The following is a 27,612-nucleotide window of genomic DNA, read 5'->3' on the forward strand; positions in this document are numbered from 1 at the left end:
AGATCTGGTAAGCCTTGTGCTGTAAATCTCTTTGGAAGTTGGCATTTTATTATCACATCTTCCACTTCATGCCCCAGAAGTTTATGATAAATGTAACCTGAAACAGAGGTTTCATCCACTGCAAATGTCTTCAAAGCACTCTGCATTCTAAGCATAAAAAGAAAAAACAGAAAAGGAATAAAGAATCACACACAGACTTTAAACATTTGCTCTCAGTTAATACTCTGCCTTTTTATAAATCAGGACAGCACTAAACGCAAGAGGCTTCTCTCAAGTCAGAGCGAGGATCAAGATTTCTTCCAATTAGTACATCCTATTTATCTAGACCTGGGGGTAGATTTATCAAACCCCGGGCAGACATGATTTGCTATAGTGAATCATGTCCGCCTTGCATCACTAAATGCCAACAGCATACTCAGGTCGGCATTTAACATTGCACAAGCATTTCACAAGAAATGCTTGTGCAATGCCACCCCCAGCACATTCGCGGGCAATCGGCCTCTAGCAGGGGGTGTCGATCATCCCGATCGTATCTGATCGGGATGATTGCAGTCCACCACCTAAAAAGTGGCGTACGAGTTAAGGAGCAGCGGTCTTAAATCCTGTTTCCAGCAAGCCGGAAGGCTCACATGGAATAAGCAGCATCCGCTGCTTGGTAAATATACCCCCATGTCTTAAACAATTGTTTTTTTTGTTTTTTTTTAAACCTTAAGGAGGCAAGATACCACTGGTTTATTATGAATGATTCTGTAGATTAAAATGGGTATATATAACAATCCAGATATGAGAGGGCCCTACACACACACACAAAAAAAACCTCTTAAAAAGGGAAAGGAAACCCATTTTTCTATCATGATTCAGATAGCTCAAACAATTGTAAACAAATTTCCAATTTACAAATGGAATTTATGGCAAGGGGTCTGTCATGTCCTGATACTACCAGTTATCATGCCTATCCTACTCTATTACCCCTTTGTTCTCTTTTTGTGCTCTTGTGTTGTAGCCATCACTCTGGGAAAACTTGGCTGCACTCTGCCACAATCACTTTTCAAATCTGCACAAGCTCTTTTTTTAAAAAAACAAACAAAAAACAAAACAAAAAAACACCTATTCGGGGAGGCTTAACACATTCCTATCTAAAAGTTCTCCATCATTATACCACAAACAAATTACAGCTTACTGCTAATGTTCCTGCATTTGATTATACAAGCTGAGACAAGCAACCCTTTCACCTTTGTGTCATTCACCTCTGAACCTTAAAGGGACATGACATTTCACTATCTTGGTGTGCTTTGCTGAAGGAGCAGTAATACACTACTGAGAACTAGCTGACAGCCAACAACAAGTGGGGTGTGTATGTGCAGGACGTTTTTAACAGGTGCACTACCCGGTAAATTTAAAGCTAAAATTAGCTAATATTAAAAATGTTTTACCATTAAATACATTTATGTTAAATTATTCAATCAACTTGTGCTGAGATAGCAGAAAATTAAATATTAGAAAATATTAGAAAATATTACACTGCCCCCAGCCGGCTGGCAACATTTTCTGTTGAGAACATGAATTAACACAATGTGTTTCACATTCACAAGAATTATATATATATATATATATATATATATATATATATATATATATATATATATATATATATATATATATATATATATCTCAAAATAACAAGAGTATTGCAGTAAGCAATGATACTTTAATGGACTAAATATACCGTATTTTTCGCTCCATAAGACGCACTTTTTTCCCCCTCAAAAGGGGAAATGTCTGTGCGTCTTATGGAGCGAATGTGTGGACCGTCGGTTACCTTTGGCCCCGCCAACTGACTCAGACTTCGGAGCTGGAGCTGTAGGAAGTGTCGCTACAGTGGTGGTAATTCTGGCTCCCCAGGTAAGTGGCACACTATTCTCAAAGTTTGGTGTCCCCTGTGTAAGCAGAATGTGGGATAGGGACTACATATTGTAAGAGACAGAACAGACATAATAAGCTGCTAGCGCTTACCATGCTGTTGCTATTTGTTTTCCTCTGGTCTCGATAAGTTATGGTCTCAGTGACTGGAGTTCTGCTAGCATTCTCCATTCAAAATGAACAGAGGATCTTAGTAGAACTCCAGTGGCCAAGACTATAACTTATCGGAACCAGAGGAAAACAAACAGCAGCAACATGGTAAGCACTAACAGCTTAGTATGTCTGTTCTGTCTCTTCTGTTGTCTATGTGCACAGCACAAGTGTAATCCGGATGTATGGGACTGACTCTGAGACGTCGGACAGTGCTGTAGTCAGTGTTTCGTTTGTTGCTGTGGTGCCCTGTCCCAGTGTTTGCGCGCTAAAAGATGATAAAGGCTTATGTATTTTTTATTTATGGGGTCTGATGATATAACTAATATGACTGCCCTATGCTGTATACTTACTGTAAGGCTGTAACTTTAGTCTCAAGGGGGAGAGGGAAGAACAACAAGCAGTTAAACAGTTTACTACACCATTTAATTCAGAATATTTTTTTTTTCTTGTTTTCCTCCTCTAAAAACTATGTGCGCCTTATGGTCAGGTGCGTCTTATGGAGTGAAAAACAATTTATGCTTACCTGATAAATTTATTTCTCTTGTAGTGTATCCAGTCCACGGATCATCCATTACTTATGGAATATATTCTCCTTCCCAACAGGAAGCTGCAAGAGTCCACCCACAGCAAAGCTGCTATATAGCTCCTCCCCTAACTGCCATATTCAGTCATTCGACCGAAAACATGCAGAGAAAGGAAAAACCATAGGGTGCAGTGGTGACTGTAGTTCAAATGAAAAAATTACCTGCCTTAAAGTGACAGGGCGGGCCGTGGACTGGATACACTACAAGAGAAATAAATTTATCAGGTAAGCATAAATTATGTTTTCTCTTGTTAAGTGTATCCAGTCCACGGATCATCCATTACTTATGGAATACCAATACCAAAGCTAAAGTACACGGATGATGGGAGGGACAAGGCAGGTACTTAAACGGAAGTTACCACTGCCTGTAAAAAACCCTTTCTCCCAAAAATAGACTCTGAAGAAGCAAGGTATCAAATTTGTTAAATTTGAAAAGTATGAAGCGCAGACCAAGACTCCGTCTTGTAAATCTGTTCAACAGAAGCCACATTTAAAAAAGGCCCAAGTGAAAACCACAGCTCTAGTAGAATGAGCTGTAATCCCTTCAGGAGGCTGCTGTCCAGCAGTCTCATAAGCTAAATGAATTATGCTTTTTAACCAAAAAGACAGAGGCTGCTGAAGTCTTTTGACCTCTCCTCTGTCCAGAATAGACAACAAACAAGGTGAACGTTTGATGAAAACTGTAGTAGCTTGCAAGTAAAACTTTAAAGCACAAACCACGTCCAATATTGTGTAATAGACGTTCCTTCTTTGAGGAAGGATTAGGATACAAGCATGGAACAACTATCTCTTGAGTGATGTACTTGTTAGATACCACCTTAGGAAAAAACCCAGGTTGGTACGCAGGACTACCTTATCCGTACGAAGGACCAGATAAGGAGAATCACATTGTAACACAGATAACTTGGAGACTCTACGAGTCGAGGAATTAGCTACCCAAAAGGAACTTTCCAAGATAAAGATTGATATCTATGGAACAAAAAAGGTTCAAACGGAACTTCTTGAAGAACCTTAAGAATCAGGTTTAAGCTCCATGGCGGAGCAACAGTTTTAAACACAGGCTTGGATCTAACCAAAGCCTGACCAAATGCCTGAACGTCTAGAATACCTGCCAGACGCTTGTGCAAAAAAATAGACAGAGTAAAAATCTGTCCCCTTTTAAGGAATTAGCTGACAACCCTTTTCTCAAAAACATCTTGGAGAAAAGATAATATCCTGGGAATCCAGACTTTACTCCATGAGTAACCCTTGGATTCATAACAATCAGATATTTACACCATATCTATGTTCAATTTTCCTAGAGACAGGCTTTCATGTCTGTATTAAGGTATCAATGACTGACTCGGAGAAGCCATGCTTTGATAACATCAAGCGTTCAGTCTCCAGGCAGTCCATCTCAGATTGATTCTATTTAGATGGTTGAAAGGACCCTGAGGTAGAGGGACCTGTCTCTGAAGCAGAGACCGTGATGGAAAGGATGACATGTCCACCAGATCTGCATACCAGGTCCTGCGTGGCTACGCAGGCGCTGTCAAAAACACCAAAGCCCTCTCCTGCTTGGTCTTGACCTCCGGAGGAAATCCCACTCCCCCGGAAGAAAAGTCTGACGACTTAGAAAATCCACCTCCCAGTTCTCAACACCTGGGATATGGATAGCTGATAGACAAGAGTGAGTCTCTGTCCAGTAAATTATTGTAAGACTTCTAACATCGCTAGGGAACTTCTGTTCCCCCTTGATGGCTGATGTAAGCCACAGTCGTGTATATTGTCCGACTGAGTATGATGTACCTCAGAGTTGCTAACTGAGGCCAAGTCTGAAGAGCATGGAATATCACTCCCAGTTCCAGAATATTTATTAGAAGGAGGGTCTCCTCCTAAGTCCACTATCCCTGAGCCTTCAGGGAGTTCCAGACTGCATCCCAACCTAAAAGGCTGGCATCTATTGTCCCATCTGACCTGCGGAAGGTCATACCCTTGGACAGATGGACCCGACATAGTCACCAGAGAAGAGAATCTCTGGTCTCTTGGTCCAGGTTTAACAGGGGGACAAATCTGTGTAATCCCCGTTCCTCTGACTGAGCATGCATAGTTGCAGCGGTCTGAAATGTAGACGTGCAAACGGTACTATGTCCCTTGCCGCTACCATTAAGCCGATTTCATTCATGTACTGAGCCACCGAAGGGCGCGGATGGGATGAAAAAAACACGGCAGAAATTTAGAAACTTTGACAACCTGGACTCCGTCAGGTAAATTTTCATTTCTACAGAATCTATCAGAGTCCCTAGGAGGGAAACCCTTGAGATTGGGGATAGAGAACTCTTTCCTTGTTCACTTTCCACCCATGTGATCTCAGAAATGCCAGTACTACGTCCGTATGAGACTGGGCAATTTGGATGTTTGACGCCTGTATCAGGATGTCGTCTAAATAAGGGGCCACTTCTATGCCCCGCAGTCTAAGGACCGCCAAAGCGACCCCAGAACCTCCATAAAGATTCTTGGGGCTGTAGATATCCCAAAGGAAAGAGCTACAAACTGGTAATGCCTGTCTAGAAAGGCAAACCTGAAAAACGATGGTGATCTTTATGCATCACAATGTGAGGATAAGCATCCTTCAAATCCATTGTAGTCCTCTATTGACTCTCCTGGATCATAGTTAAGATGGTACGAATAGTTTCCATCTTAAATGACGGAATTCTGAGGAATTTGTTTAAGATCTTTAGATCCAAAATAGGTCTGAAGGTTCCCTCTCCTTGGGAACCACAAACAGATTTGAGTAAAAACTCTGTCCCTGTTCCTCTCTTGGAACTGGATGGATCTCGTACACAATGTAAGAATGCCTCCTTCTTTATCTGGTTTGCAGATAATTGTGAAAGGCGAAATCTCCCCTTTTTTTGGGGGGGAATCTTTGAAATCCAGAAGATATCTCTGGGATATAAATTCCAATGCCTAGGGATCCTGGGCATCTCTTGCCCACGCCTGGGCAAAGAATGAAAGTCTGCCCCCTATAGGATCCGTTACCGGATAGGGGTCCATTCCTTCATGCTGCCTTAGAGGCAGCAGCAGGCTCCTTGGCCTGCTTATCTTTGTTCCAGGTCCGATTGTCTCCAGACCGCCTTGGACTGAGCAAAAATTCCCTCTTGTTTTGCCTTAGAGGAAGAGGATGCCACACCTGCCCTGAAGTTTTTAAAAGGTACGAAAATTAGCCTTTTTTTTTTTTTTTTCTTCCCTTGATTTAGACCTATCCTGAGGAAGGGCATGACCTTTTCCTCCAGTGATATAAGCAATAATCTCCTTCAAACCAGGCCCGAATAGGGTCTGCCCCTTGAAGGGAAGTTAAGTAGCTTATTTATTAAAGTCACGACAGCTGACCATGATATAAGCCATAGCGCTCTGCGCGCCAGTATAGTAAAAAACAGAATTCTTAGCCGTTAGTCTAGTCAAATGAACAAGGCATCAGAAAACAAAGGAATTGGCTAGCATAAGCTTGTCAAATATATTCATCCAATGGAGTCGCTTAACTGTAAAGCCTCATCAAGAGACTCAACCCAGAACGCCGCAGCAGCAGTGACAGAAGCAATGTATGCAAGGGGCTGCAGGATAAAACCCTGTTGAATAAACATTTTTTATCCATTGGATCTAAAAAGCACAACTGTCCTCGTCAGAAGTAGTGGTACGCTTAGCTAGAGTAGAAACTCTTCTCTCCACCTTAGGAACTGTCTGCCAGAAGTCCCGTGTGGTGGTAACTATTAGAAAACATTCTTCTAAAAAATAGGAGGGGAAGAGAACGGCACACCTGGTCTATCCCATTCCTTATTAAAAAAAATTTTAGTAAACCTCTTTAGGTATTGGAAAAACATCAGTACACACCGGCACTGCATATTATTTATCCAGTCTACACAATTTCTCTGGCCCTGCGATTGTACACATTCATTCAGAGCAGCCAAAGCCTCCCTGAGCAACAAGTGGAGGTTCTCAAGCATAAATTTTAAATGTAGAAATATCAGAATCAGGTTAAATCATCTTCCCTGAGTCAAAAAAAAAAATCACCCACAGACTAAGCATATTGTGAGGTAGTATCATACATGGTTCTTAAAGCGTCTGTATGCTCTGTATCTACCCCCAGAGCTAACTGCTTTCCTTTAATTTCAGGTAGTCTGACTAATACTGCTGCCAGAATATTATTCACCACCTTTGCCATGTCTTATAAAATAAACGCTATGGGCGCCCTTGATGTACTTGGCGCCATTTGAGCGTGAGTCCCTGAAGCGGGAGTCGAAGTTATGTTTCTATAAAATGGAAAATTCAAGAACAAGGGGTCATGAGCTCAAGCTAAAGGGTAGTAGATTCAGGAGTAATTTGAGGAAGCACTTCTTTACAGAAAGAGTGATTGATTTATGGAATAAACTTCCTCAAGAGGTAGTAGCAACAAACACTGTGGGGGACTTTAAAAATGCATGGGACAAGCATAGGGCTATCCTACGAACTAGATAAGTTTATACTGTTAGGTAAGGTGGGGCAGACTTGCTGGGCCTATGGCTCTTATCTGCCGTCAATATCTATGTTTCTATGTTTCTGACACGTGGGGAGAGTTAGTCGGCATAACTTTCCCCTCGACAGAATCCCCTGGTAAAGAAACGCTATGGGTGCCCTTGATGTACTTGGCGCATTTTGAGCGTGAGTCCCTAAAGCGGGAGTCAAAAGGTCTGACACGTGGGGAGAGTTAGTCGGCATAACTACCCCCACGACAGAATCCTCTGGTGATAATGTTTTTAAAGACAAAAAATGATCTTTATTGTTTAACATGAAATCAGTACATCTGGTACACATTCTAAGATGGGGTTCCACCATGGCTTTAAAACATAATGAACACAGAGCTTCCTCTATGTCAGACATGTTAGAACAGACTAATAATGAGACTAGTAAGCTTGGAAAACACTTTAAATCAAGTTAACAAGCAAATATATAAAACGTTACTGTGCCTTTAAGAGAAACAAATTTTGCCAAAATTTGAAATAACAGTGAAAAAAGGCAGTTAAACTAACAAAATTATTACAGTGTATGTAACAAGTTAGCAGAGCATTGCACCCACTTGCAAATGGATGATTAACCCCTTAATACAAAAAACAGATTAACAAAACGAAAAATATGTTTTAAACATTCATAACAGCTCCTACTTTTGAAGCCCTTTTGAGCCCTTCAGAGATGTCCTATAGCATGCAGGGGACTGCTGAGGGAAGCTGAATGTCACTGTTTGTAATTTTAACTGCACCAACTGTAACTTTTATACTATAACAGTGGAAATTGTTTCTATGCAAAATTTAAGCCAGCCATGTGGAAAAAACTTAGGCCCCAATAAGTTTTATCACCAAACATATGTTAAAAAACGATTAAACATGCCAGCAAACGTTTTAAAACACATTTTTACAAGAGTATGTATCTCTATTAATAAGCCTGATACCAGTCGCTATCGCTGCATTTAAGGCTTTACTTACATTACTTCGGTATCAGCAGTATTTTCTTAGTCAATTCCATTCCTAGAAAAATATTTTACTGCACATACCTTATCTGCAGGAAAACCTGCACGCCATTCCCCCTCTGAAGTACCTCACTCCTCAGAATGTGTGAGAACAGCAAATGGATCTTAGTTACGTCTGCTAAGATCATAGAAAAACGCAGGCAGATTCTTCTTCCAAATACTGCCTGAGATAAACAGCACACTCCGGTGCCATTTAAAAATAACAAACTTTTGATTGAAGAATAAACTAAGTAGAAAGCACCACAGACTCTCACAACCTCCTATCTATGTTGAGGCTTGCAAGAGAATGACTGAATATGGCAGTTAGGGGAGGAGCTATATAGCAGCTTTGCTGTGGGTGGACTCTTGCAGCTTCCTGTTGGGAAGGAGAATATATTCCATAAGTAATGGATGATCCGTGGACTGGATACACTTAACAAGAGAAATATTCATCCCTCTTCTGCCAGAGAGTGAATAGTACACACCGGTACCATTTAAAATAAACTTTTGCTTGAGAAAATAAAAACTAACATTTTTGTCACCACACTCACTTTACCCTTCCTAGCAGTTAAAGTGAATGTCAATTTTTCCAAATTGTGTAATCTAGTTTTATAGAGATTCCTCAAATTAAGCATACCGCCACAATAAATTTTTAATAAAATGTGTATTTTATTTTTTATTTTATATATAGCATATCGCTCATTCGCTTACCCGCTCCTCCCACTCACTGATTCCTAATTTTCATCCATATTACGTAAACAGCGGTCCCACCCGCTGTTTACGTATAGGCACTGCGCGCTCCCGTGTCCATGCGTTACTTCTGTTTACGCTGTATAACATGGGGGGTAGTTATCAAGCCGTCAACCTCAAATACGCTGGAATTCCGCAGCGTATTTGTGGCGAGGCTGATACGCCTTAGTTATCAAAGGCTAGAGACCGGCAAAAGTAGAATTTTGTGACGTAAGCTTCGATCCGCCGGACTCAGTCCGACACAGATCGATTCTTACGTCACTCCAGATGTTCCGCACACAAGTGCGGCACAATCTCACTACTTTTGCTAGTTATCAAAAAACTAGCAGGTACGCTCAGCACTTTTACGGCCCAGCGTACCTGGTTTTCAAACCGCCACCCCTGGAGGCGGCGGATCCCATAGGAATCAATGGGAGTCTGACCATAGCGAAAGTACAAGTTCGCTGCTGACAGACATCCCATTCATTCCTATGGGAGATGTCTACACCTAACACCCTAACATGTACCCCGAGTCTAAACACCACTAATCTGTCCCCCCGACACCGCCGCAACTAAATAAAGTTATTACCCCCTAAACCGCCGCTCCCGGAGCCCACCGCAAGCTACTCTATACATATTAACCCCTAAACCGCAGCTCCCGGAGCCCACCGCCAACTACATTATACCTAGTAACCCCTATCCTGCCCCCCCTATACCGCCGCCCCCTATAATAAATGTATTAACCCCTATCCTGCCGATCCCACACCTCGCCGCAAATAAATAAATAGTTTAACCCCTAAACCGCCGCTCCCGGGCCCCCGCAACCTATAATAAATTTATTAACCCCTATCCTGCCCCCCCATAATAAATTTATTAACCCCTATCCTGCCCCCCACTACACCGCCGCCACTGCAATAAAATTATTAACCCCTAAACCTAAGTCTAACAGTAACCCTAACGCCCCCCTAACTAAAATATTAATTAAATAAATCTAAATAATATTCCTATTATTAACTAAGTTAATCCTATTTAAAACTAAATATTTACCTTTAAAATAAACCCTAATATAGCTACAATATAAATAATAATTATATTGTAGCAATCAAAGGATTTATTTATATTTTACAGGTACCTTTCAATTTATTTTAACTAGGTACAATAGCTATTAAATAGTTATTAACTATTTAATAGCTACCTAGCTAGAATAAAGAGAAATTTACCTGTAAAAACAATCCTAACCTAAGTTATAATTACACCTAACACTACACTATCATTAAATAAATTAAATAAACTACCTACAAATAACTACAATTAAATACAATTACATAAACTAACTAAAGTACAAAAAATAAAAAAAGCTAAGTTACAAAAAATAAAAAAATAAGTTACAAACATTTAAAAAAATATTACAACAATTTTAAGCTACTTACACCTAATCTAAGCCCCCTAATAAAATAACAAACCCCCCCAAAATAAAAAAATGCCCTACCCTATTCTACATTAAAAAAGTTCAAGATCGCAACAGCCAATAGAATTGGATCAGCCAATCGGATTGAACTTGAATCTGATTGGCTGATTCCATCAGCCAATCAGATTTTTCCTACCTTAATTCCGATTGGCTGATAGAATCCTATCAGCCAATCGGAATTCAAGGGACGCCATCTTGGATGACGTCCCTTAAAGGAGCCTTCATTCGTCGGTAGTTCGTCGGGAAAGGAGGATGTTCCGCGTCGGCGGGATGAAGATTCAAGACCCGGCTTCGACGATGACCTCGCCCGGATAGAAGACTTCTTCAGTGCCTCTTGGAAGATGACCTCGCCCCGGATGGAAGATTTCTTTAGCGCCGCTTGGAGGATCACTTCATCGGATGGAAGATTTCTTCAGCGCCCCTTGGAGGATAACTTCTGCCGGTCCGGATGTCCTCTTCAGTTCCATCGGTGGCTCTGCTGAGTGAAGACAACTAAAGGTAGGATGATCTTCAGGGGATTAGTGTTAGGTTATTTTAAGGGGGGTTTGGGTTAGATTAGGGGTATGTGGGTGGTGGGTTTTAATGTTGGGGGGGTTGTATTTTTCTTTTACAGGCAAAAGAGCTGAACTTTGGGGCATGCCCCCACAAAAACATAATTTATGCTTACCTGATAAATTTATTTCTCTTGTAGTGTATCCAGTCCACGGATCATCCATTACTTATGGGATATTAACTCCTCCCCAACAGGAAGTGCAAGAGGATTCACCCAGCAGAGCTGCTATATAGCTCCTCCCCTAACTGCCATTACCAGTCATTCGACCGAAAACATGCAGAGAAAGGAAAACCATAGGGTGCAGTGGTGACTGTAGTTTAATGGAAAAATTACCTGCCTTAAAGTGACAGGGCGGGCCGTGGACTGGATACACTACAAGAGAAATAAATTTATCAGGTAAGCATAAATTATGTTTTCTCTTGTTAAGTGTATCCAGTCCACGGATCATCCATTACTTATGGGATACCAATACCAAAGCTAAAGTACACGGATGACGGGAGGGACAGGCAGGCTCTTTATACGGAAGGAACCACTGCCTGAAGAACCTTTCTCCCAAAAACAGCCTCCGAAGAAGCAAAAGTGTCAAATTTGTAAAATTTGGAAAAAGTATGAAGAGAAGACCAAGTTGCAGCCTTGCAAATCTGTTCAACAGAAGCCTCATTCTTAAAGGCCCAAGTGGAAGCCACAGCTCTAGTAGAATGTGCTGTAATTCTTTCAGGAGGCTGCTGTCCAGCAGTCTCATAGGCTAACCGTATTATGCTACGAAGCCAAAAGGAGAGAGAGGTAGCCGAAGCTTTTTGACCTCTCCTCTGACCAGAATAAACGACAAACAGGGAAGACGTTTGTCAAATCCTTAGTTGCCTGTAGATAAAATTTCAGGGCACGGACTACATCTAGATTGTGTAGCAGACGTTCCTTTTTCGAAGAAGGATTAGGACACAAAGATGGAACCACAATCTCTTGATTGATATTCCTATTAGTGACCACCTTAGGTAGGAACCCAGGTTTAGTACGCAGAACTACCTTGTCTGAATGAAAAATCAGATAAGGAGAATCACAATGTAAGGCAGATAACTCAGAGACTCTTCGAGCCGAGGAAATCGCCATTAAAAACAGAACTTTCCAAGATAACAACTTGATATCAATGGAATGAAGGGGTTCAAACGGAACCCCCTGTAAAACATTAAGAACTAAGTTCAAACTCCATGGTGGAGCAACAGTTTTAAACACAGGCTTGATCCTAGCTAAAGCCTGACAAAAAGCTTGAACGTCCGGAACTTCTGACAGACGTTTGTGTAAAAGAATGGACAGAGCTGAAATCTGTCCCTTTAAGGAACTAGCGGATAAACCCTTTTCTAAACCCTCTTGTAGAAAAGACAATATCCTCGGAATCCTAACCTTACTCCATGAGTAACTCTTGGATTCGCACCAATATAAGTATTTGCGCCATATCTTATGGTAAATCTTTCAGGTAACAGGCTTCCTAGCCTGTATTAAGGTATCAATAACTGACTCAGAAAAACCACGTTTTGATAAAATCAAGCGTTCAATTTCCAAGCAGTCAGCTTCAGAGAAATTAGATTTAGATGTTTGAAGGGACCCTGGATCAGAAGGTCCTGTTTCAGAGGTAGCGACCAAGGTGGACAGGATGACATGTCCACTAGATCTGCATACCAAGTCCTGCATGGCCATGCAGGCGCTATTAGAATCACTGATGCTCTCTCCTGTTTGATTCTGGCAAACAATCGAGGAAGCATCGGGAAGGGTGGAAACACATAAGCCATCCCGAAGGTCCAAGGTGCTGTCAAAGCATCTATCAGAACCGCTCCCGGATCCCTGGATCTGGACCCGTAACGAGGAAGCTTGGCGTTCTGTCGAGACGCCATGAGATCTATCTCTGGTTTGCCCCAACGTCGAAGTATTTGGGCAAAGACCTCCGGATGAAGTTCCCACTCCCCCGGATGAAAAGTCTGACGACTTAAGAAATCCGCCTCCCAGTTCTCCACTCCCGGGATGTGGATTGCTGACAGGTGGCAAGAGTGAGACTCTGCCCAGCGAATTATCTTTGATACTTCCATCATTGCTAGGGAGCTTCTTGTCCCTCCCTGATGGTTGATGTAAGCTACAGTCGTGATGTTGTCCGACTGAAACCTGATGAACCCCCGAGTTGTTAAATGGGGCCAAGCCAGAAGGGCATTGAGAACTGCTCTCAATTCCAGAATGTTTATTGGTAGGAGACTCTCCTCCTGATTCCATTGTCCCTGAGCCTTCAGAGAATTCCAGACAGCGCCCCAACCTAGTAGGCTGGCGTCTGTTGTTACAATTGTCCAGTCCGGCCTGCTGAATGGCATCCCCCTGGACAGATGTGGCCGAGAAAGCCACCATAGAAGAGAATTTTAGCAAAGGCTTGTTCCCATTAGCGAAGGATAACTAACCCTGATAGCAGAAAAAAAAGTTACAGAAATAAACGTTTTTTATCACAGTCAACTACAATCTCACAGCTCTGCTGTGAATGATTACCTCCCTCAAAACAAGTTTTGAAGACCCCTGAGTTCTGTAGAGATGAACCGGATCATGCAGGAAATACAATGAGCTTCTGACTGAATTTTTTGACCTCCCCCTCACACACAACAGTGAGAGAGATCAGTAAACTGTCATAAATTAAATAAAACAACTGCCAAGTGGAAAAAATAATGCCCAAAACATTTTATTCACCCAGTACCTCAGAAAATGAAACGATTTTACATGCCAGCAAAAAACGTTTAACATAAATTAAGTGTTATTAAAGAGCCTGTTGCCAGTCCCTGCAAATTAGGCTAAAGTCTTATGCACACAGTATAATTCCAGTGAAGTGCCATTCCCCAGAATACTGAAGTGTAAAATATACATACATGACAGCCTGATACCAGTTGCTGCTACTGCATTTAAGGCTGAGTTTACATTATATCGGTATGGCAGAATTTTCTCATCAATTCCATTGTCAGAAAATAATAAGCTGCTACATACCTCTTTGCAGATTAATCTGCCCGCTGTCCCCTGATCTGAAGTTTACCTCTCCTCAGATGGCCGAGAAACAGCAATATGATCTTAACTACGCCGGCTAAAATCATAGTAAAAACTCAGGTAGATTCTTCTTCAAATTCTACCAGAGAAGGAATAACACACTCCGGTGCTATTATAAAATAACAAACTTTTGATTGAAGGTATGAAACTAAATATAATCACCATAGTCCTCTCACACATCCTATCTAGTCGTTGGGTGCAAGAGAATGACTGGTAATGGCAGTTAGGGGAGGAGCTATATAGCAGCGATGCTGGGTGAATACTCTTGCACTTCCTGTTGGGGAGGAGTTAATATCCCATAAGTAATGGATGATCCGTGGACTGGATACACTTAACAAGAGAAAGGCCCTTTTAAGGGCTGGTAAGGTAAAAGAGCTTTGAACTTTTTTAATGTAGAATAGGGTAGGGCATTTTTTTATTTTGGGGGGGTTTGTTATTTTAGTAGGGGGCTTAGATTAGGTGTAAGTAGCTTAAAATTGTTTTAATATTTTTTTAAATGTTTATAACTTATTTTTTTTATTTTTTGTAACTTAGCTTTTTTTATTTTTTGTACTTTAGTTAGTTTATGTAATTGTATTTAATTGTAGTTATTTGTAGGTAGTTTATTTAATTTATTTAATGATAGTGTAGTGTTAGGTTTAATTGTAAATTAGGTTAGGATTTATTTTACAGGTAATTTTGTATTTCTTTTAGCTAGGTAGTTATTAAATAGTTAATAACTATTTAATAACTATTCTAACTAGCTAAAATAAATACAAAGTTACCTGTAAAATAAATATAAATCCTAAAATAGCTACAATGTAATTATTAATTATATTGTAGCTATCTTAGGGTTTATTTTACAGGTAAGTATTTAGTTTTAAATAGGAATAATTTATTAAAGTATAGTGTAGTGTTAGGTGTAATTGTAACTTAGGTTAGTTTTTATTTTACAGGTAAATTTATCTTTATTTTAGCTAGGTAAGCTATTAAAGAGTTAATAACTATTTAATAGCTATTGTACCTAGTTAAAATAAATTGAAAGTTGCCTGTAAAATAAATAAATCCTTTGATAGCTACAATATAATTATTATTTATATTGTAGCTATATTAGGGTTTATTTTATAGGTAAGTATTTAGTTTTAAATAGGATTAACTTAGTTAATAAGAGAAATATTATTTAGATTTATTTAATTAATATTTAAGTTAGGGGGGTGTTAGGGTTAGTGTTAGACTTAGGTTTAGGGGTTAATAATTTTATAACAGTGGCGGCGGTGTAGGGGGGCAGGATAGGGGTTAATAAATGTAATATAGGGAGCGGCGGTTTAGGGGTTAAACTATTTATTTGCGGCGAGGTGCGGGATCAGCAGGATAGGGGTTAATAACTTTATTATAGAGGGCGACGGTATAGGGGGGGCAGGATAGGGGTTACTAGGTATAATGTAGGTGGCAGCGGTGTCCGGGAGCGGCGGTTTAGGGGTTAATACATTTATAAGACTTGCGGCGGGGTCTAGGAGCGGCGGTTTAGGGGTTAGTAACTTTATTTAGTTGCGGGAGGCTCCGGGGGTGCCGGTATAGGGGGTATAACAGTGTAGTTTAGTGTGAGTGCTTAGTGACAGGCTAGCAAGAAAGCTGTCAAACAGCCGAAGAGCAGCGAGATCGGATGAGTGATAACTCACAGTCCGCTGCTCATCGCCCCGCGGCTTTTTGACAGCTTTTTTTGATAACTTAGGCGTATTTTTTAAGGTCCGCGGCGGCGAAGGTAGGCGAGCTTAGGCGGGCGTATTGGGCCGGCGAAGGCAGGAAAGTAGACACGTTGATAACTACCCCCCATAGTATTCATTGAAAGTCTATTCATTCAATGAAAAACATAATTTATGTAAGAACTTACCTGATAAATTCATTTCTTTCATATTAGCAAGAGTCCATGAGCTAGTGACGTATGGGATATACATTCCTACCAGGAGGGGCAAAGTTTCCCAAACCTTAAAATGCCTATAAATACACCCCTCACCACACCCACAATTCAGTTTAACGAATAGCCAAGAAGTGGGGTGATAAGAAAAAAGTGCGAAAGCATATAAAAACAGAATTTATGTTTACCTGATAAATTGCTTTCTCCAACGGTGTGTCCGGTCCACGGCGTCATCCTTACTTGTGGGATATTCTCTTCCCCAACAGGAAATGGCAAAGAGCCCAGCAAAGCTGGTCACATGATCCCTCCTAGGCTCCGCCTACCCCAGTCATTCGACCGACGTTAAGGAGGAATATTTGCATAGGAGAAACCATATGTTACCGTGGTGACTGTAGTTAAAGAAAATAAATTATCAGACCTGATTAAAAAAACCAGGGCGGGCCGTGGACCGGACACACCGTTGGAGAAAGCAATTTATCAGGTAAACATAAATTCTGTTTTCTCCAACATAGGTGTGTCCGGTCCACGGCGTCATCCTTACTTGTGGGAACCAATACCAAAGCTTTAGGACACGGATGAAGGGAGGGAGCAAATCAGGTCACCTAAATGGAAGGCACCACGGCTTGCAAAACCTTTCTCCCAAAAATAGCCTCAGAAGAAGCAAAAGTATCAAATTTGTAAAATTTAGAAAAAGTGTGCAGTGAAGACCAAGTCGCTGCCTTACATATCTGATCAACAGAAGCCTCGTTCTTGAAGGCCCATGTGGAAGCCACAGCCCTAGTGGAGTGAGCTGTGATTCTTTCAGGAGGCTGCCGTCCGGCAGTCTCATAAGCCAATCGGATAATGCTTTTAATCCAGAAGGAGAGAGAGGTAGAAGTTGCTTTTTGACCTCTCCATTTACCAGAATAAACAACAAACAAAGACAAGTTTGTCTGAAATCCTTAGTAGCTGCTAAGTAAAATTTGAGAGCACGAACTACATCCAAGTCGTGCAACAAACGTTCCTTCTTTGAAACTGGATTAGGACACAAAGAAGGCACAACTATCTCCTGGTTAATGTTTCTGTTAGAAACAACTTTGGAAGAAAACCAGGTTTAGTACGCAAAACCACCTTATCTGCATGGAACACCAGATAAGGAGAAGAACACTGCAGAGCAGATAATTCTGAAACTCTTCTAGCAGAAGAAATTGCAACCAAAAACAAAACTTTCCAAGATAATAACTTAATATCAACGGAATGTAAGGGTTCAAACGGAACCCCCTGAAGAACTGAAAGAACTAGGTTGAGACTCCAAGGAGGAGTCAAAATTTTGTAAACAGGCTTGATTCTAACCAGAGCCTGAACAAAGGCTAGAACATCTGGCACAGCTGCCAGCTTTTTGTGAAGTAACACAGACAAGGCAGAAATCTGTCCCATCAAGGAACTTGCAGATAATCCTTTTTCCAATCCTTCTCGAAGGAAGGATAGACTCTTAGGAATCTTAACCTTGTCCCAAGGGAATCCTGCAGATTCACACCAACAGATATACCAAATTATGTGGTAATTTTTCTGGTTACAGGCTTTCAGGCCTGAACAAGAGTATTAATAACAGAATCTGAGAACCCTCGCTTTGATAAGATCAAGCGTTCAATCTCCAAGCAGTCAGCTGGAGTGGGTCGAACGGACCTAGAACAAGAAGGTCTCTCAAAGGTAGCTTCCATGGTGGAGCCGATGACATATACACCAGATCTGCATACCAAGTCCTGCGTGGCCACGCAGGAGCTATCAAAATCACCGACGCCCTCTCCTGATTGATCCTGGCTACCAGCCTGGGGATGAGAGGAAACGGCGGGAACACATAAGCTAGTTTGAAGGTCCAAGGTGCTACTAGTGCATCCACTAGAGCCGCCTTGGGATCCCTGGATCTGTACCCGTAGTAAGGAACTCTGAAGTTCTGACGAGAGGCCATCAGATCCATGTCTGGAATGCCCCACGGTTGAGTGACTTGGGCAAAGATTTCCGGATGGAGTTCCCACTCCCCCGGATGCAATGTCTGACGACTCAGAAAATCCGCTTCCCAATTTTCCACTCCTGGGATGTGGATAGCAGACAGGTGGCAGGAGTGAGACTCCGCCCATAGAATGATTTTGGTCACTTCTTCCATCGTTAGGGAACTCCTTGTTCCCCCCTGATGGTTGATGTATGAACTTGGCCCTCGCTAGCTGAGGCCAAGCTTTGAGAGCATTGAATATCGCTCTCAGTTCCAGAATATTTATCGGTAGAAGAGATTCTACCCGAGACCAAAGACCCTGAGCTTTCAGGGATCCCCAGACCGCGCCCCAGCCCATCAGACTGGCGTCGGTCGTGACAATGACCCACTCTGGTCTGCGGAAGGTCATCCCTTGTGACAGGTTGTCCAGGGACAGCCACCAACGGAATGAGTCTCTGGTCCTCTGATTTACTTGTATCTTCGGAGACAAGTCTGAATAGTCCCCATTCCACTGACTGAGCATGAACAGTTGTAATGGTCTTAGATGAATGCGCACAAAAGGAACTATGTCCATTGCCGCTACCATCAAACCTATCACTTCCATGCACTGCGCTATGGAAGGAAGAGGAACGGAATGAAGTATCCGACAAGAGTCTAGAAGTTTTGTTTTTCTGGCTTCTGTCAGAAAAATCCTCATTTCTAAGGAGTCTATTATAGTTCCCAAGAAGGGAACCCTCGTTGACGGAGATAGAGAACTCTTTTCCACGTTCACTTTCCATCCGTGAGATCTGAGAAAGGCCAGGACAATGTCCGTGTGAGCCTTTACTTGAGGAAGGGACGACGCTCGAATCAGAATGTCGTCCAAGTAAGGTACTACAGCAATGCCCCTTGGTCTTAGCACCGCCAGAAGGGACCCTAGTACCTATGAGAAAATCCTAGGAGCAGTGGCTAATCCGAAAGAAAACGCCACGAACTGGAAATGCTTGTCCAGGAATGCAAACCTTAGGAACCGATGATGTTCCTTGTGGATAGGAATATGTAGATACGCATCCTTGAAATCCACCTTGGTCATGAATTGACCTTCCTGGATGGAAGGAAGAAGTGTTCGAATGGTTTCCATCTTGAACGATGGAACCTTGAGAACTTGTTCAAGATCTAGAGATCTAAGATTGGTCTGAACGTTCCCTCTTTTTTGGGAACTATGAACAGATTGGAGTAGAACCCCATCCCTTGTTCTCCTAATGGAACAGGATGAATCACTCCCATTTTTAGCAGGTCTTCTACCCAATGTAAGAATGCCTGTCTTCCTATGTGGTCTGAAGACAACTGAGACCTGTGGAACCTCCCCCTTGGAGGAAGCCCCTAGAACTCCAGAGAATAACCTTGGGAGACTATTTCTAGCGCCCAAGGATCCAGAACATCTCTTGCCCAAGCCTGAGCGAAGAGAGAGAGTCTGCCCCCCACCAGATCCGGTCCCGGATCGGGGGCCCGCATTTCATGCTGTCTTGGTAGCAGTGGCAGGTTTCCTGGCCTGCTTTCCTTTGTTCCAGCCTTGCATAGGTCTCCAGGCTGGATTGGCTTGAGAAGTATTACCTTCCTGCTTAGAGGACGTAGCCCTTGGGGCTGATCCGTTTCTGCGAAAGGGACGAAACTTAGGTTTATTTTTGGTCTTGAAAAGACCTATCCTGAGGAAGGGCGTGGCCCTTGCCCCCAGTGATATCAGAGATAATCTCTTTCAAGTCAGGGCCAAAGAGTGTTTTCCCCTTGAAAGGAATGTCAAGCAATTTGTTCTTGGAAGACGCATCCGCTGCCCAAGATTTTAACCAAAGCGCTCTGCGCCACAATAGCAAACCCAGAATTTTTTCGCCGCTAACCTAGCCAATTGCAAGGTGGCGTCTAGGGTGAAAGAATTAGCCAATTTAAGAGCACGAATTCTTCCATAATCTCCTCATAAGAAGAAGAATTACTAATAATCGCCTTTCCTAGCTCATCAAACTAGAAACACGCGGCTGCAGTGACAGGGACAATGCATGCAATTGGCTGTAGAAGGGAACCTTGCTGAACAAACATCTTTAGCAGACCTTCTAATTTTTTATCCATAGGATCTTGGAAAGCACAACTATCTTCTATGGGTATAGTGGCGCGCTTGTGTAGAGTAGAAACCGCCCCCTCGACCTTGGGGACTGTCTGCCATCAGTCCTTTCTGGGGTCGACTATAGGAAAACAATTTTATAAATATGGGGGGAGGTACTAAAGGTATACCGGGCCTGTCCCATTCTTTACTAACAATGTACGCCACCCGCTTGGATATAGGAAAAGCTTCGGGGGGCCCCGGGGCCTCTAAGAACTTTTCCATTTTACATAGTGGTTCTGGAATGACCAGATAATCACAATCATCCAAATTGGATAACACCTCCTTAAGCAGAGCGCGGAGATGTTCCAACTTAAATTTAAAAGTAATCACATCAGGTTCAGCTTGTTGAGAAATGTTTCCTGAATCTGAAATTTCTCCCTCAGACAAAACCTCCCTGGCCCCCTCAGACTGGTGTAGGGGCCCTTCAGAAACCATATCATCAGCGTTCTCATGCTCTACAGAATTTTCTAAAACAGAGCAGTCGCGCTTTCGCTGATAAGTGGGCATATTGGCTAAAATGTTTTTGATAGAATTATCCATTACAGCCGTTAAATGTTGCATAGTAAGGAGTATTGGCGCACTAGATGTACTAGGGGCCTCCTGTATGGGCAAGACTGGTGTAGACGAAGGAGGGGATGATGCAGTACCATGCTTACTCCCCTCACTTGAGGAATCATCTTGGGCATCATTTTTACTAAATTTTTTTATGACATAAAATACATATAGTTAAATGAGAAGGAACCTTGGTTTCCCCACAGTCAGAACACAATCTATCTGGGAGTTCAGACATGTTAAACAGGCATAAACTTGATAACAAAGCACAAAAAACGTTTTAAAATAAAACCGTTACTGTCACTTTAAATTTTAAACTAAACACACTTTATTACTGCAATTGCGAAAAAGTATGAAGGAATTGTTCAAAATTCACCAAAATTTCACCACAGTGTCTTAAAGCCTTAAAAGTATTGCACACCAAATTTGGAAGCTTTAACCCTTAAAATAACGGAACCGGAGCCGTTTTTATATTTAACCCCTTTACAGTCCCTGGAATCTGCTTTGCTGAGACCCAACCAAGCCCAAAGGGGAATACGATACCAAATGATGCCTTCAGAAAGACTTTTCTATGTATCAGAGCTCCACACACATGCAGCTGCATGCCATGCTGTCCTCAAAAACAAGTGCGCCATACCGGCGCGAAAATGAGGCTCTGACTATGATTAGGGAAAGCCCCTAAAGAATAAGGTGTCTAAAACAGTGCCTGCCGATATAATCATATCAAAATACCCAGAATAAATGATTCCTCAAGGCTAAATATGTGTTAATAATGAATCGATTTAGCCCAGAAAAAGTCTACAGTCTTAATAAGCCCTTGTGAAGCCCTTATTTACTATCTTAATAAACATGGCTTACCGGATCCCATAGGGAAAATGACAGCTTCCAGCATTACATCGTCTTGTTAGAATGTGTCATACCTCAAGCAGTAAGAGACTGCACACTGTTCCCCCAACTGAAGTTAATTGCTCTCAACAGTCCTGTGTGGAACAGCCATGGATTTTAGTTACGGTGCTAAAATCATTTTCCTCATACAAACAGAAATCTTCATCTCTTTTCTGTTTCTGAGTAAATAGTACATACCAGCACTATTTTAAAATAACAAACTCTTGATTGAATAATAAAAACTACAGTTAAACACTAAAAAACTCTAAGCCATCTCCGTGGAGATGTTGCCTGTACAACGGCAAAGAGAATGACTGGGGTAGGCGGAGCCTAGGAGGGATCATGTGACCAGCTTTGCTGGGCTCTTTGCCATTTCCTGTTGGGGAAGAGAATATCCCACAAGTAAGGATGACGCCGTGGACCGGACACACCTATGTTGGAGAAATAAGGAATTGGAATAATTGTGCTTTATACAAAAAAATCATAACCACCACAAAAAGGGTGGGCCTCATGGACTCTTGCTAATATGAAAGAAATGAATTTATCAGGTAAGTTCTTACATAAATTATGTTTTCTTTCATGTAATTAGCAAGAGTCCATGAGCTAGTGACGTATGGGATAATGATTACCCAAGATGTGGATCTTTCCACGCAAGAGTCACTAGAGAGGGAGGGATAAAATAAAGACAGCCAATTCCTGCTGAAAATAATCCACACCCAGAATAAAATTTTAATGAAAAAACATAAGCAGAAGATTCAAACTGAAACCACTTCCTGAAGTACGTTTCTACCAAAAACTGCTTCAGAAGAAGAAAACACATCAAAATGGTAGAATTTAGTAAAAGTATGCAAAGAGGACCAAGTTGCTGCTTTGCAAATCTGATCAACCGAAGCTTCATTCCTAAACGCCCAGGAAGTAGAAACTGACCTAGTAGAATGAGCTGTAATCCTTTGAGGCGGAATGTTACCCGACTCAACATAGGCATGATGAAATAAAGATTTCAACCAAGATGCCAAAGAAATGGCAGAAGCTTTCTCGCCTTTTCTAGAACCGGAAAAGATGACAAATAGACTAGAAGTCTTTCGGAAAGACTTAGTAGCTTCAACATAATATTACAAAGCTCTAACAGCATCCAAAGAATGCAATGATTTCTCCTTAGAATTCATAGGATTAGGACATAATGAAGGAACCACAATTTCTCTACTAATGTTGTTAGAATTCACAACCTTAGGTAAAAATTCAAAAGAAGATCGCAGCACCGCCTTATCCTGATGCAAAATCAGAAAAGGAGACTCACAAAAAAGAGTAGATAATTCAGACTCTTCTGGCAGAAGAGATGGCCAAAAGAAACAAAACTTTCCAAGAAAGTAATATAACGACCAAAGAATGCATGGGTTCAAAAGGAGGAGCTTGAAGAGTCCCCAGAACCAAATTCAAACTCCAAGGAGGAGAAATTGACTTAATGACAGGTTTTATACGAACCAAAGGTTGTACAAAACAATGAATATCAGGAAGATTAGCAATCCTTCTGTGAAAAAGAACAGAAAGAGCAGAGATTTGTCTTTCAAGGAACTTGCGGACAAACCTTTATCTAAACCATCCTGAAGAAACTGTAAAATTCTCGGTATTCAAAAAGAATGCCAAGAAAAAAGATGAGAAAGACACTAAGAAATATAAGTCTTCCAGACTCTATAATATATCTCTCCAGATACAGATTTACGAGCCTGTCACATAGTATCAATCACAGAGTCAGAGAAACCTCTTTGACCAAGAATCAAGCGTTCAAACACCTTACCTTAAAATTAAGGTTTTGAGATCCTGATGGAAAAAAGAACCTTGAGACAGAAAGACTGGTCTTAACGGAAGAGTCCACAGCTGGCAAGAGGCCATCCGGACAAGATCCGCATACCAAAACCTGTGAGGCCATGCTGGAGCTACCAGCAGGACAAACGAGCATTCCTTTAGAATATTGGAGAATACCCTTGGAAGAAGAACTAGAGGCGGAAAGATATAGGCAGGATGACACTTGTAAGGAAGAGATAATGCATCCACTGCCTCCGCCCGAGGATCCCGGGATCCGGACAGATACCAGGGAAGTTTCTTGTTTAGAAGAGAAGCCATCAGATCTATTTCTGGGAGATCCCACATTTGAACAATCTGAGGAAATACCTCTGGGTGAAGAGACCATTCGCCCAGGTGCAACGTTTGGCGACTGAGATAATCCGCTTTCCAATTGTCCATACCTGGGATATGAACCGCAGAGATTAGACAGGAGCTGGATTCCGCCCAAACCAAAATTCGAGATACTTCTTTCATAGCCAGAGGACTGTGAGTCCCTCCTTGATGATTGATGTATGCCACAGTTGTGACATTGTCTATCTGAAAACAAATGAACAACTCTCTCTTCAGAAGAGGCCAAGACTGAAGAGCTCTGAAAATTGCACGGAGTTCCAAAATATTGATCGGAAATCTCACCTCCTGAGATTCCCAAACCCCTTGTGCCGTCAGATACCCCCACACAGCTCCCCAACCTGTAAGACTTGCATCTGTTGAGATTATAGTCCAGGTCGGAAGAACAAAGAAGCCCCCCGAACTAAACGATGGTGATCTGTCCACCATGTCAGAGAGTGTCGTATAATCGGTTTAAAGATATTAATTGAGATATCTTTGAGTAATCCCTGCACCATTGGTTCAGCATACAGAGCTGAAGAGGTCGCATGTGAAAACGAGCAAAGGAGATCGCATCTGATGCGACAGTCCTAAGACCTAAAATTTCCATGCATAAGGCTACCAAAGGGAATGATTGTGACTGAAGGTTTTGACAAGCTGATATCAATGTTAAACTTCTCTTGTCTGACAAGGACAGAGTCATAGACACTGAATCTATCTAGAAACCTAAAAAGGTTACCCTTGTCTGAGGAATCAATGAACTGATTGGTAAATTGATCCTCCAACCATGAACTTGAAGAAACAACACAAGTCGATTCGTATGAGATTCTTCGAAAATGAAAAGACTGAGCAAGTACCAAGATATCGTCCAAATAAGGAAATACCAAAACCCTGTTCTCTGATTACAGAAAGAAGGGCACCGAGAACCTTTGAAAAAAATTCTTGGAACTGAGGCTAGGCCAAACGGTAGAGCCACAAAACTAGTAATGCTTGTCTAAAAAGAGAATCTCAGACACTAAAAGTGATCTGGATGAATCGGAATATGCAGATACGCATCCTGTAAATCTATTGTAGACATATAATGCCCTTGCTAAACAAAAGGCAGGATAGTCCTACAGTAACCATCTTGAATGTTGGTATCCTTACATAACGATTCAATATTGATAGATCCGAAACTGGTCTGAAGGAATTGACCTTCTTTGGTACAATGAAGAGATAAAATAAAACCCCAGCCCCTGTTCCAGAACTGGAACTGGCATAATTACTCCAGCCAACTCTAGATCTGAAACACATTTCAGAAATGCTGAGCCTTTGCTGTGTTAACTGGGACACGGGAAAGAAAAAAATCTTAGCAGGAGGCCTTAACTTGAAGCCAATTCTGTACCTTTCTGAAACAATGTTCTGAAAACAGAGATTGAGAACGGAATTGATCCAAATTTCTTTTAAGAAAACGTAATCTGCCCCATACCAGCTGAGCTGGAATAAGGGCCGCACCTTCATGGGTACTTAGGAGCTGGCTATAGGTTTCTATAAGGCTTGGATATATTCCAAACTGATACCGCTCCTGAGGATGAAGGATCAGGCTTTTGTTCCTTGTTGTGAGGAAAGGAACGAAAATGATTATTAGACCTAAATTTACCTTAGATTTTTTATCCTTTGGTAAAAAAGTTCCCTTCCTTCCAGAAACAGTTGAGATAATAATTTATTACCCTGGAAAGAAAGGGAAAGCAAAGTTGACTTAGAAGACATATCAGCATTCCAAGTTTAATCCATAAAGCTTTTCTAGCTAAAATAGCTAGAGACATATACCTGACATCAACTCTAATGATATCAAAAGATGGTATCACCAATAAAATTATTAGCATGTTATAGAATAATAATAATGCTATAAAATTATGATCTGTTACTTGTTGCGCTAAAGCTTCTAACCAAAAAGTTGAAGCTGCAGCAATATCCGCTAAAAATATAGCAGGTCTAAGAAGATTACCTGAACATAAGTAAGCTTTTCTTAGAAAGGATTCAATTTTCCTATCTAAAGGATCCTTAAATGAAGTACTATCTGCCGCAGGAATAGTAGTACATTTAGCAGGAGTAGAGACAGCCCCATAACCTTAGGGATTTTGCCCCAAAAAACTCTAATCTGTCAGATGGCACAGGATATAATTGCTTAAACGTTTAGAAGGAGTAAAAGAATTACCCAAATTATTCCATTCCCTGGAAATTACTTCAGAAATAGCATCAGGGAGATTAAACACTTCTGGAATAACTACAGGAGATTTAAAAACCTTATTTAAACGTTTAGATTTAGTATCAAGAGGACCAGAATCCTCTATTTCTAATGCAATTAATACTTCTTTAAATAAAGAACGAATAAATTCCATCTTGAACAAATACAAAGATTTATCAGCATCAACCTCTGAGACAGAAACCTCTGAACCAGAAGAACCATTATCAGAATGATGATGTTCATTTAAAAATTCATCTGAAAAAAGAGAAGTTTGAAAAGACTTTTATGTAAACTAGAAGGAGAAAACATAATTTATGCTTACCTGATAAATTCCTTTCTCCTGTAGTGTGATCAGTCCACGGGTCATCATTACTTCTGGGATATTAACTCCTCCCCAACAGGAAGTGCAAGAGGATCACCCAGCAGAGCTGCTATATAGCTCCTCCCCTCTACGTCACACCCAGTCATTCGACCAAGAACCAACGAGAAAGGAGAAGCTAAAGGGTGCAGTGGTGACTGGAGTATAATTTAAAAATTTAAACCTGCCATAAAAAACAGGGCGGGCCGTGGACTGATCACACTACAGGAGAAAGGAATTTATCAGGTAAGCATAAATTATGTTTTCTCCTGTTAAGTGTGATCAGTCCACGGGTCATCATTACTTCTGGGATACCAATACCAAAGCAAAAGTACACGGATGACGGGAGGGATAGGCAGGATCTTTATACAGAAGGAACCACTGCCTGAAGAACCTTTCTCCCAAAAATAGCCTCCGAAGAAGCAAAAGTGTCAAATTTGTAAAATTTGGAAAAAGTATGAAGCGAAGACCAAGTTGCAGCCTTGCAAATCTGTTCAACAGAGGCCTCATTCTTAAAGGCCCAAGTGGAAGCCACAGCTCTAGTGGAATGAGCTGTAATTCTTTCAGGAGGCTGCTGTCCAGCAGTCTCATAGGCTAAACGTATTATGCTACGAAGCCAAAAAGAGAGAGAGGTAGCCGAAGCTTTTTGACCTCTCCTCTGACTAGAGTAAACGACAAACAGGGAAGATGTTTGTCGAAAATCTTTAGTTGCCTGTAAATAAAATTTTAGGGCACGAACTACATCTAGATTGTGCAGAAGTCGTTCCTTCTTTGAGGAAGGATTAGGACACAAGGATGGAACAACAATCTCCTGATTGATATTCCTGTTAGTGACTACCTTAGGTAAGAACCCAGGTTTAGTACGCAGAACTACCTTATCCGAGTGAAAAATCAGATAAGGAGAATCACAATGTAAGGCTGATAACTCAGAGACTCTTCGAGCCAAGGAAATAGCCATTAAAAATAGAACTTTCCAAGATAACAATTTTATATCAACGGAATGAAGGGGTTCAAACGGAACGCCCTGTAAAACGTTAAGAACAAGGTTTAAACTCCATGGCGGAGCAACATTTTTAAACACAGGCTTAATCCTGGCCAAAGCCTGACAAAAAGCCTGAACGTCTGGAACTTCTGACAGACGTTTGTGTAACAAAATGGACAGAGCTGAGATCTGTCCCTTTAAAGAACTAGCGGATACGCCCTTTTCTAAACCCTCTTGTAGAAAAGACAATATCCTAGGAATCCTAACCTTACTCCAAGAGTAACCTTTGGATTCGCACCAATATAGGTATTTACGCCATATTTTATGATAAATCTTTCTGGTGACAGGCTTCCTAGCCTGTATCAGGGTATCAATTACTGACTCAGAGAATCCACGTTTTGATAAAATCAAGCGTTCAATCTCCAGGCAGTCAGCTTCAGAGAAATTAGATTTTGATG

The 27,612-nt window shown here is 41.4% G+C and overlaps 1 protein-coding gene across 1 annotated transcript in view; it reads right to left on the bottom strand.

The window, feature by feature from the left end:
• Positions 1-27,612, bottom strand: part of UPF1 (UPF1 RNA helicase and ATPase) — a 526,107-nt gene that overhangs the window by 351,550 nt on the left and 146,945 nt on the right. The window contains 1 exon segment of the mRNA XM_053700065.1: positions 4-147. Within this exon segment, the coding sequence (XP_053556040.1) occupies positions 4-147 (144 nt within the window).

Source organism: Bombina bombina, chromosome 2 (genome assembly GCF_027579735.1).
Source record: "Bombina bombina isolate aBomBom1 chromosome 2, aBomBom1.pri, whole genome shotgun sequence".
NCBI classification, from domain to species: Eukaryota; Metazoa; Chordata; class Amphibia; order Anura; family Bombinatoridae; genus Bombina; species Bombina bombina.